The sequence below is a fragment of the Camarhynchus parvulus genome, chromosome 5 (genome assembly GCF_901933205.1).
Source record: "Camarhynchus parvulus chromosome 5, STF_HiC, whole genome shotgun sequence".
NCBI classification, from domain to species: domain Eukaryota; kingdom Metazoa; phylum Chordata; class Aves; order Passeriformes; family Thraupidae; genus Camarhynchus; species Camarhynchus parvulus.
Genome location: NC_044575.1, coordinates 9561640 through 9573456, shown reverse-complemented (window position 1 = coordinate 9573456; position 11817 = coordinate 9561640). Strand labels below are relative to the sequence as shown.

At 56.8% G+C, this 11817-nt stretch overlaps 1 protein-coding gene across 1 annotated transcript; it reads right to left on the bottom strand.

Annotated features, from left to right (window-relative positions):
• Positions 1-1160: 1160 nt before the first annotated feature.
• Positions 1161-11515, bottom strand: FNBP4 (formin binding protein 4). Its single transcript, XM_030949211.1, is given in 17 exon segments — positions 1161-1350; positions 1457-1614; positions 1699-2229; positions 2336-2506; positions 2509-2648; positions 2805-2986; positions 3944-4077; positions 4349-4453; positions 6540-6658; positions 8517-8727; positions 8815-9156; positions 9323-9443; positions 9521-9671; positions 9761-9962; positions 10106-10242; positions 11074-11154; positions 11315-11515. Coding segments are annotated over 17 exon segments (3000 nt in total). The 5' UTR covers positions 11439-11515; the 3' UTR covers positions 1161-1259.
• Positions 11516-11817: the final 302 nt, after the last annotated feature.

Genomic DNA, 11817 nt, shown 5'->3' with positions numbered 1-11817 from the left:
TAGCCATAGAAGCGCAGGTGGGTGCGGATGAAGCTGTCATAGGGCTTGAGGACCTGTCCCCCCCTGAAGCCCCCCAGAGCTCCCTCCCCTCCCTGGGCAGCACGGCGCCCTGTGGGCTCCATGGCTGTGAGAGCCCTGGGAGACCCGGAACAGCAGAGGCAGCGTCAGGGCTGGGCTGGCACCGGTTGCTGAGCTACAGGGAGGAGGAATAGGGCGGTCCTGGAGCAGAGCTGGGAAAGGAGCCAGAGGGATTTCACAAAGTCATTAAAGCTGGGAAAGACCTCCAGGATTATTGAGCCCAACCTGTGACCAATCCCCACCTCATCACCCAGACGAGAGCACTGAGGTGTTCATGTCATTCCTTGTCATTCCATGTCCAGTCATTCCTTGGACACCTCCAGGGCTGGGGCCTCTGCCACCTTTCTGAGCAGCCCCCTTCTCATGCCTGACATCATTTTCTATGAAGAAATTCCTCCTCTCATCCAACCTCAACTTCGCCTGGCAGATCTTGAGGCTGTTTTCTCTTGTCCTGTCCCTTGTTCCCTGGCAGCAGAGCCTGACACACCCCCTGGCTGCACCCTCCTGTCAGGGAGTGGTGGAGAGCCAAAGGGTCCCCCCAGGCCTCCTTTACTCCAGGCTGATGCCTTCCAGCTCCTCCTGGTGCTCCAGATCCTTCCTCTGCTCCATTCCCTTCTTCAGACAGCCCCTCTTGCCACAAGGGCTCCAGATTTGTCCCCAGGTAGAATGGAGGCCACCTCCACTGCTGCAGGTGGCCCAGCAGTGTCAGAACAGGGCACGGGCCTGTGGCCACACCAATGCTGGGACAGCCCAGATGCCATCAGCCTTTTGTCCACCTGGGTTCCTGTTCAGCTGCTCTCACCAGCACACCCAGGGCCTTTCCCAGCTTTCCAGCCTCTCTTGCCCCAGCCTGGAGCATTCAACAGGGTTTGTGTGACCCAAGTGTAGGACCTGGCACTTGGCCTTTACCCTCAGTCCTTCAATCCAGCCTGTCCAGTTTCCTCTGCAGAACTTTCCTGCCTCCACAATCCACATGCCCACCCAACTTGTAATTGTGGATTACAGGGGTCTGTTGTGCTGCACATCCCCATCTACCACCCGCCCTCAGCAGAATCAATGAGATGGCACTTCCCAAACTGCTACAATTTATTGGACAATGGTCAAAGGAACTGTACATCTGTTAAAAAAAAAAAAAAACCAAAACAAAAAACCCCCAAGAGGTGGGCATGGCCCTGCAAGCCTCATGTACTTGAGGCTGTTTTCCTCCGCTTCAGCCGTGACCGCCAGTCCTCTGGCAGTGCCTCGAAGTTGGCATTCCTCTCAGCCATGCCACTGCAGGGATAAAGCAGAATGTCAGCACCCAGCTGGCCCTCTCATGGATCCCCCACCTTTACAAAGCACCAGGAAATGTCCTGGTGCCAGCCCCCGGGCTCTGTACCTCATCAGCTGCTGCTGCTTCCACTCCTCGATGCGCCGCTGGGCTGTGGTCTCCCGGTCCTCCTCGCTGGAGCTGGAATTTTCCTCCTCATCCAGCTCCCGCTGGATACTCTGCCACTTCTTCACCAGCGATGGCATCTTTGTCTTGCCCTTCTTGCCCTGTGCCGCAAAAATAACAGCGGTGAGCGCGGCTGCAAAGGAAAGAGGGAAGGAACAGTGTCGGTGTGAGACCATCTGGCCTACCTTGTCCTTGCGCCCCTTCCTCGGCTTCTCCTTCTCCGGAGGCGGTGGCGCCTTGGGGGTGGGTGGTGGGGGTGTCTGTGGGGGTGGTGGGGGCGGTGGCTGCTCAGCTGCAGTGCCCGTGGCTGGCAGGGCACCCCGTGCTGGCACCGGCTGCGTGGTGGCCGTGGTGGCCGGGCTGACGGGCACGGTGCACTCTGAGTATCCCATCATGGAAGGCGTGGCAGGTCCCGTCACACCCAGGTAGCTGGACTGCAGCCCCAGCGCCGTGGGCTGAGGGCCAGTGTGGCCTGGAGCCATGCGGAGGTTGGGGCGTCCCTGGATCTCGCTCTGGAGGCGCTGGCGTGGCCTTAAGGAGCCCAGGGGCACAGCTGATGGCTGGTACTTGCCCGTGGCCATCAGGGGCTGGCTGTAGATGACGGGGCAGCTGCCAATGGTGGCCGTGCGCTGCATCAGCCCTGGGCTCATCTCCACTGCTTTCCTCTTCTGTGGCTTGGCCGAGAGCAGCGGGGCTGGGCTCAGATCGACGGTGGCCTGGAAGAGAGTGCTGAGGTGAGTGCTGAGCCAGGAGCACCATTACACACCCATTTCCCAGAGTCTCACACTCTGGAAGCAGTGGAGCCCGGGCTCCAGTGCTCACCTGGCTGCTGCTGGCAGCAGGGCGCACCAGGGACTTCAGGGGAGCATCTTCCTCTGTTCCTGGGGCAGGCGGCTCCTCACCGCCCTCATCTTCCATCTCCACTTCCTGGATCTCCCCATCTTCTCCAGGCGGTGGGGGTGGCGGTGGAGGCGGCGGGGGCGAGTCTGGGGGGGTGGAGGCGGCGGAGGCACTTCCAAAGGCAAGGGAGGTTGGAGGACTGGGACGGAGGACTGAAGCAGAGTCCAAAACGGAGTGACTGGCATGAGAGACGTAGCAGGAACTTGGCCTGAGAAGGATTCTTTACAAAGGGAGCCTGAAGAACAGACATTGACACAGGTTTGAATGCACAGCCTACAGTCTGTACCACCGACTCTTGCCCACGCTCTGGCTTGGAGGCACCCCACTGTGAACTGCCCTGTCCCCCATCCCCTGCTCTGGGGCCAGGACCCCCCCCGCCAGCAAGGCGTACCTGCGGGGCGCTCGGCGGGCCCCTCGGCGTGCTCTCCTTTGTCTTTGGGAGGTGGCTTTGGAGGACTGTCGGGTTTTCTGTCCGTGGCGCCTCGCTGTCCCTCCTCTTCGTCCTCCCCATCGGGGAACTCCCATTGCGACTCTCCCGAGCGCTCGTTAACATAGAAATAGCGTCTATGCTCCCTAGATCACAAGAAAGAGAAGGAGGCTTCAGCTTCCCTTCTCCGCCCCCGACACTCCAAGGTGGGCCTGCCCACGACAGCAGTGCGCTCTCGCAGGGGAGACCCTCGTGCAGCAGGGCTGCTGCTCTCCCACACACAACAAACAACTTTGAGGACAGAGGCAGGAGAGGCCCGAGCCGACTCGCTCAAAGCTATTTGCTATCGCTGGCTGCGGGAACGTCGCCCTGAGCCCCCCCGCTCTGAGGGAGAGGAGGGCCGGACCGTTGGCAACGTCTCGCTAACATTGGGACTTTCAGCACGGCCTTGGCTGAAAGTCGCCCTCCGAGAAGAGGCACAGGGGAACAGCCCAATGGAGGGAAGCGGCTGCCCCCCTACCCCATGGTGCGCAGAGTTTTTTATGATACTCTTGCTGTCAAACACACAGTGAATGCTAGAGAGAGGGAGCGGATCTGGGAGCTGAAAAACAAAAGAGCAAAGATTTCAAACAAAGGAAAATTAATCAAGAAAGCCAAATAGACAAAGAAATGTTTGGGTCTGACCTGCTGACAGGAGACAGAAATCTTGTTCTTCATTCCGTCGGTGAGTTGAAGTTTGTCCTTTAGAAGAGCTGTTGGTCAGAAGAGTTGATCCAGAGATCCTGCAAAGTTCACAGAGCTCTCGCATGCGCGACCCCCCAGGCCCGCCCTCCACAGCGCTGGACACTCGCGAGAGGCACAACCAGCTCAGTCCGTCAGGGAATCGGCTCCGTCGCAAAGCACTGGGCACTCCGTTTGGATCCTCCAGTTTGGCGGCTGGCCCAAACTCTGCGAGTGCCGGACGTTTCTCTGCCTGCCCAGCACTAACAGAAGCCGCTCTCAGTCTGCCAGAGGGACGGCGCCAGCATCGTCGGGTGGTTGATGGTCACAAATCATGTCTGAGATGTCAGAGATGAAAGGTGAGAAAGGAGGAGAGCGCGTACCTGTCCCAGTGGCAGGACCAGCCTTTAGGGGTGGCGTTTATTTCGTATTGTTTAAGCTGTTCGGCTGCGTCTTGGAGTTTGCGTTTGAGGTAGTTTCCATTGAGAGCACCTTCTCGCCAGTCTGCAATGCGGGTCTAGAGGGCAAGAACCGGGGGAAGCCGGTGAGGTGGGCTGCCAGTGGCCCTGGGGGGGACGGGACTCGAGGATCGGGAGGCTCCCTTCCGGCACGGGACGCGGGGGGCCAGGAGGAGGACACCCCGCCTCCGCGCCAAGCCGCGCTCTCCCCCCGCCGAGGAAGGGAGGGCGCCACGAGGCTCACGCAGCACCGGCGCTCGGACGGACGGCGGATTGCATCCGATCCGCTCCGGAACACGAGGCCGGAGCGAGGGGCGAAGGCTCGGTTACCTCTGTCTGCAACAGCAACATGTGGAAGTTGGAGATAGATTGTCTGTTGATGCCCAGGAACTCCAATTTACTAGTCAGAGTATTTGCCAGCTCTCCAATCTGAAACTGCCAGGAAAAAGGGCAGAGTCAAGAGCTGCTCTCTGGGAGCAGCATCGGGCGGCTATGGCCCTGCGGCTCTCGGGAAACCGCTTGGGACCACCCACAGCCCCTCAGCCTGGAGGGACCGGGATGTGCCACCCTGGCCCTGTGTGCCTGTCACCCCCTCTGTTAAGTCCTGCTACATCCTGAGCCCCAGGGACAGGCAGCGTGGGTGGCTGGGTGACAGCTCCTCCACGGACTGCGCTTGACTCTGTGTGGAAGGACAGAATGGGCTCCGGTAGCTCCAGTACTTTGGAGTTACAGCAGAACCATTACCACAGCAGATACCTAAGAATATTTCCCAAATAAATGGGCCACGATGTCATTTCAGGTTCTGTAAATAATTCCTTTCTAGAGGAACTGGCTGGAAAGCACCAGAAAGGGACAACAGCTCTGGATTTACTCCAGAGCAGAGGCAGCAGCTACATCAAAACTTAGCTCAGCTCATGGCAATCACGGCTACTCAACACCAGCATCCCATGGAAGTGAAACCTCCAATGTGGGGATATGGGGATCCCTGACTCCATCCCCCTGACTGGAGGCAGTGCATGGAAGCAGCCACAAGCCAGAAGGGAATCCAGAACAGGAATGTCTGCAAGTGGCATTACCGCTGCTTTAAGGACGGCTTTAAAAATATCTATTTTTAACTTCACTCCTCCAAAGAGGCTTTGGAATGTCCACCAAAACCACCAAGGAAGCATCTGCCTCCAGAGGTGATGGGCCAGACAAGCAAGCCCTAGAGAAGACCAAGGCAGGCATATGAATCCCCATGTTAATGTGTCTCTGGAGAAGCCAGGGAACATCCTGGAGCAGAGGGTGACTTCGGAGCAGTGGCCCCGGCGCAGCTCCTGTAACCAGAGAGATCCCAACCCGATGAGCAAATGGTACTGGTTACCCAGGGAGCCGGCATTCCTCCAACAGCTCTAAGGGAATCCTGCATGGAAAAGCACCACATGGTCTGTCACAGCACCCACTGGGACCAGAAGGAGGAGGGGACTGCAGAGGGGACCAGCAAGTCCAGCCTTGGTACAGGCTTTTATTCTTTTTATTTAAATAAATTAATTTAAAATCAGGTCTCAAATGCATGCTGCACTGAAGAAGGCTCAGTTTTGGTCTGGGAATGTTAGATCTCAAAACCCTTTAAGGAGTTATTTTATGGGGGAGATAGGAGATTTTTCACAAGGACAAAAGGACCTTCCCTTTCACATCAGAAAAATTACTTAAGTGGTGGGAAATGAGCACAGGGATAGGCAACTCTCACTGCAGGCTGCACCCGGGCTCCACTATGAGCCGGCGATTCCCCATCTGCCACAGGGAGGTGACAACATTTCCAACGTCACAGAATAACTCCAGAGCCAAATTTTATGCTGCAGGAGATCTCAGGGTAACAAGTGACATGGGGACTAAAGGACAAATGGGAAAGATCTCCCCTACTGCTCTGTCATATTGCCCTAGAGCCTGGAGCTCTGCTATAGATCAGGGAACTGATCCAGTGCAGCCAAAGGAGCAAACCAAGGCTCAGAGAAGAGCTATCAGCAGGATGCTGCAGAAACCCCCAGGGCTTCCCCAGCTCGTATCTAAGAGTAATGCCGGGCGGAGGGCAGAGCGGTACCGTCAGCCTCAAGAAACGGAGAGATTACGGACGAGGAGTCTTCAGCCTGGAAACGGGACGACTGACCGGGCCAGAGACTGGAATATTGTTATTGGTGAAAACAAAGTCAAGATCAAACTGGTTGTCCTCTGCCACAACAACACCCAGGGCTCAGTCTTTGCCCCCCAACACCCTCCTTTCATCCATGCTTTTGCTGCTGAATCCTACTGGAGACAGGATATTGTCCCAGCCCTGCAGAGCCCCTCCTTCTCAAGCTGTTCCTGCAGCCACACCGGGATCTGAGCTTTAAAAGCTTCAGGTGGGCCAAATCCAGAGCCCAAAGCTCCGGTGTCCCCAGGGAAGAGGTGGCTGGGGGAGCCAGCATGTCCCTTGTTCCCGCTGGCAGCTGGAGCACCCATCACATCCCTCATCTCATGGACATGCACCTCTACCTCTCCATACCTTTAGATCCTGCTCCTCCTCTTCCATTTTTGGAGCCCCTTGTGATTTGGTTTTTTCCTGGGGCTCCTCAGATTCTGCCTCTTTGTCTGAGTTTGGATCAGTTGATTCTGTGCTCGGGGCTGCAGGAGAAGGAAGGACAGGTCAGTCCTTGTCCCATCACCACCCTGGCAGTGCCAGCAGCTGGCTGGACACTGTGCCTGGAGCCAAAGCCAATGTGGGCAACAGTGGGCAAAGAGCTAGGACCCACCAGAGCCAGTGACAAGAGCATGAAATTTAAAAGGAGAAATGGTCACTGCTCTGTGTTTTGGTGGTGGGGATCCTTACAGAAAGATAACATGGGAAGGGGAGCATTGGAGCTGCTACAGTGCAAAGCAACAGTGAGGCAAGGCCTAGAAAACTGGGCATCAGGGAAGCAGGAAGAGACTAACTCCCAAAATCTACCAATAACAGGTACTAGGTATTAAACAAGTAAATTATGAAAGACTGAAGAGGTCCCCAAAAGCTGCCAATACCAGAAGGTTTTGCCTTCAGATTACCAATTCACTGTCAAAGCAATGAATTCCCAAGAAGGAAGTTTGTGACAGAGTCCCACAGGCCTCTGGAGAGAAACCCCAATTCCCAGGGGGTACTCAACTTAAACTGGTTATTTTGGAGTAACAGCTCATTGTTCCCTAGGTTAAGGTGGAATCTGGTGCTGCTGGGAAGAGCTGGCTTCAGGGTTATTTGGAAAGCCCTCTGGCAAAACCATTCATTTTCCTATGCAAAAACGACACCACTGATTTAATGCCAGAGCTGTCACCCAGCTCATGCCCCTGCCTGAAGCAGAGGTACCTCAGGGCCACAAGAACCCTGGGATGGGGCAGGCACCAACTCCCACTCCAGCAGGACACAGCCTGCTGTAGGCACTTTTATACCAGTTTTTCCTTGGAAAAGCAGTTTCCTTCAGCTTTCTGTGCTGCAGGCACACAAATCTTGGGCTGGGAAGGGACTGGCACATCCAGAGAAAAGGAGACTCAGGGAGGACATTCTTGATCCCCACAATGCCCTGAGAGGAGGGTGGAGTCAGGCTCTGCTCCCAGCAAACAAGAGACAGGACAAGAAGAAACAGCCTTAAGTTGTGCCAAGGGAAATTTAAGTAGGATATTGGGGAAAATTTCTTAGTGGAAAGAGCTGTCCAGCCTTTGCACAGGCTTCCCAAGGATGTAGACAGTCCCCATCTCTGGAGGGATTAAAAAACCATGTGGATGTGGCACTTGGGGACATGGGTTAGTGGTGGCCTTGACAGTGCTGGGGGAACAGCTGGACTCCATGACCTCAGAGGGCATTTCCAACTTGAACAACTCCATGATTCTACAATCTGGGAGTCCCAGAGCTGCTGGGCACAGAGTGGTCCATAAAATGCTACAGCTGGTGCATTTTGGGAAGCACAGCTCTGGTGGATCCAACTGGAACATGAGGGATAGTTGTGTATGACTGATATATCCACACACACCCCGAGTTGAACCAGCCCCTCAGAAACACAGCTACCTTGCCACATTGGCTAGAGTTACATTCCCTACACACTGACTGTGGGGCCCTGGAGTGGCTCCAGGGACACTGCAGCTGTCTGGAATTCAGTACCAGGCAGCTCAAAATCTGAACTTTACAAGTGGAGGGTGACAGTACCCAGTGTGCCACAGGCTGGATTTGTGATGTTGGGAGGAACAGGAAGGCAATGGGATGTGAGGCAGCTGTTATCTGTGTCTTTTCTCCTAAGCAACCAGTGAATATGGAACTCTTCTCCTTACATAGATAATTAGGATAGGGAGACTGTGGCAGAGGAGCAGCTTATCCCAGCGAGGCTGGGCTTGACAGAGCCACCCTCAGCCTGTCCCCATCTGGCACACGTACCTCACAGCCCTTCCTGGCACTGCTCTGCAGGTCTTCAGGGAAGGGAGAGCCTCTGCTCCTCCCTCCAAAGGAAACCTTTCCAATTACCTGCTTCTCCTGCCTCTGGGCTCTCCCGGCCCGTTTTGCTGGGGCCTCGACTGGCAGACTCAGGGCTGGCAGCTCCCACGAACAGTTTCCATTTGCCCCTCTTGGAGGCCAGCCTGCGGGACGCATCCTGCGGGGCCGACTGGCTCCCGTCGGAGAGCGGGCTGGAGCCTGAGACGCTGCCATCCCCTTCCTCCAGGGCACGCAGCTCCGCCTGCCGGGACACGACACCCCAGTGTATTCCCAGCAACACCATGGCTGCCACGTGTGCCCTGTTTCCAGGACAAACATCTCCCATTACCTTTTTCCTCTCCAGCACCATCTCCAGCTCAAGTGTGTCCTGCTCCTCCTCCTCCTCTTCCGCGCTCTCCCCTGACTGCACCACACTGCACAGATCCTCCTGCCCTGTGTCTTCCAGGGGGTCCCTGCTGGGCTCTGGCTCTTCTGGGACAGCTGGCGCCTCTTCCGCTTTCGCCTCCTCTTCCAGAGGTGGCTCAACCTCCTCTTTGCAGATCACTTTCCTCCTCCAGCGCTCCTCTTCCTCCTTCACCACGTCGGGCACGAGTGGGGCCAGGAGGGCCGCAGCCACTCCCTTCCTCTCTTCCTCACTGTTGGAGAGAGCCTGCACTCCTTCATTCACTTCCTGTGGGATGAGCTCCATGTGAGCTTTCTGGCAGCTGCCTGGGAAAGAGCCCATGCAGCCAGGCCCCTCCTAGGGCTCTGGATGGAGCAGAACATCCCAGCTGCTTCCAAGGACACCCAAGGAGGTGCCTGCAAGCCCCATGGCAGCCAGAACCCACAGGACTGACCTTCTTCACCTCCCGCTTGCTGAGGCCGGTCCCACGGCCAGCGCTGCCTGGAGTCCCCTTCTCCTGAGGGAATGGCTCCGTGGCTGCCATAAAGGTGCCATTGGTGCCTGCCACCGTGCTGCTGAGGAAGACAACAGGGAATGAAGGGCAGGACTGGGACAACATCCCACAGGGACACATCCTGGGGGTCTTGCCCACCTGTGCTGGTAATGCTGCAGGCCCTGAACCTGCGTTGCCAGGTACTGCGGCAGCTCCCAGGTCACCTCGTTGCTCTGGGTGTTCCAATAGTAGTAGCAGCCGGTGTTCTCATCCCACACTTCCTGCCAGTCGCCCATCTCCAGCTCTCCCACTGCCAGGGGACAAGGACAGCCTGTCACTCCCCTCTCCCCAGTGACACCCGTTTGTCAGCACCCCTTTGGAGAGAGGAAGGGCACTCACCTCCAGCCAGCGAGCACTGGGTGTCATACTGCCACTCGGGGGCCGGTGCCGAGCCCGTGCCATTGGCTGTACCCGACGAGGGGCCTGAGCCCGACTCCTTTGGCTCCGGGCGGGGAGGCATGGGGGGTGGCACGGAGGAGGAGGAAGAGGAGGCAGCAGTGGGCTCAGCAGGCTGTGCTGGGGCTGTGATGGCATCGATCTCCTGTAAAAACAGCATCCCACCATGAGCTTCAAATCCCAAGCCAAGTCAAAGCTCTGACTGCTGAGGACAATGCCTTGGACTATGAAACCGCCCTCCTCCCGCCAACCCCTCCCTCCCTCTTTGCACGCTGGAGGGGCACTCACAGCCAGGAAGTTCGCCAGGGTGCTGTCGATGTCAGCGGAGTTGCTGCCGTTGGCATCCGTGGAGCGGGCCGGCTTCTCCGGGGTCTCACCCTCCTCATCATCGCTGTCAGCATAGGCACCCAGCAGGCACAAACCTCCTGGAGAAGGGAGAGTGAACACTCAGGAGAACCCTCCTGCTGCCACAGGGCATTGGATTCCACTCCCCACCTCTGCTCCAGGTGCCACTGTGAGAACAGCCCCTGTACGAGTGCCAGGGACAGGCTGGGGGGAATCAGTACAAGAACCAGTAATAAAATTTAATAATTTAAGAAAAAAAATATAAGAATGAGCAGTCGCCTCCAGGGAAATAACAGCATGACTAAAATAATTAAAATGGAAACAACTCCAGCCCCGAAGTGCATTATTTAGGAAAGGGTTAACTCTCTTCCCTTAAAACTAGTAGTTAAACATGTTTAATTACCCTGTGTTAAAAATATGGGGTTAGGGAGAGAGAAACAAACATAAACCAAATAAACCCCCCACATTTAGCACAAAACCCACCACACTTAGAACCAGAAAACCCACACTCAGCACCTCCAAAAACTATTTGAAACCTCACAGCCCTGCACTTTTAGGACCAAAAGCCCATGCATACCACCAAACAAAAAAAACCACACAAAGGATCAAGCCTCCACATCAAGTATCAAAAACGCCTAGACCCAGGACAAAACACCACTTTTAGGACCAACCCCCCCATCCACACTGTGAACTTTAAAAGAACCCCACATTTTGGACCTAAAAATATTATATCTGAGAATTAACCACTACAAAAATTAAGACAAAAAGCCCCAATTATAGCCACAACACTAACATTTTTTTAAATCAGTATTGTGCATCAGGAGCCACAAGCACCCCTAAATCCTGAAATTCTCCCCCTAGTCTTTCAGGGGGGATGTAATCCCGCGTCTCATCCCACAGCGCTCCCTTACCTGTGGCCTTGACCGCGGCGGGAGCGGGAGGCGGCGGATTCGGCGGATTGCGGGGCGGCTCCGCCACCGTCTCGGGCTCATCTGCGGGGCAGAAGCGTCAATCACGGGAGGTTCATGCAGGGGGGATGGCGGGGGAGAGCGGATCGGGATCACCCGGTCCCGCCAGGCCGTGCTAGGCCTCACTAGGCCGCACCCCGCTAACAAAGCGCCCCCCGCTTCCACCCGGCCTTCTTCGCCTTACCCGGTTCGGAGCCCGAGTCGCCCCCCTCTCCCGCGGGTCCTGTCGCCTCGTCGCGGCGCGGCGCGGGCGGGGACAGCTGCAGGATGGGCCGGCGCCCGGGTGCGGCCCGCGCCTTCTTCCCCATGGCGGCGGCGGCGGCTGCGCCTCAGGGCTGGGGCCGCGCGCGCCGCGCGCAGGGGGCGGGATGCTGACGTCACCGAAGGGGGCGGAGCCTGCGCGAGACGCGCCCCCGGGAGCGAGACTGCGGGCGCGCGCTCCCTATGGATGGGGAGGAGCCACCGGTTATGGCTCCACCCGGACCCGCGGCTCCGTCCTGCCCTACAGCATGGTCCTGGCCCTTGATCCTAGAGCCCCATCCTATCCCGGAGACCCGTCCTGCCCTCCAGGGCTGCAGTCCCGTGCTATCCTATAGCACAACCCTATAGTTCTTCCTGGGCGCTACAGCTCCTTATTATCCTATACCCCCCTTGAACCTCCCTTGAGCTATACCCACTAGAGACATA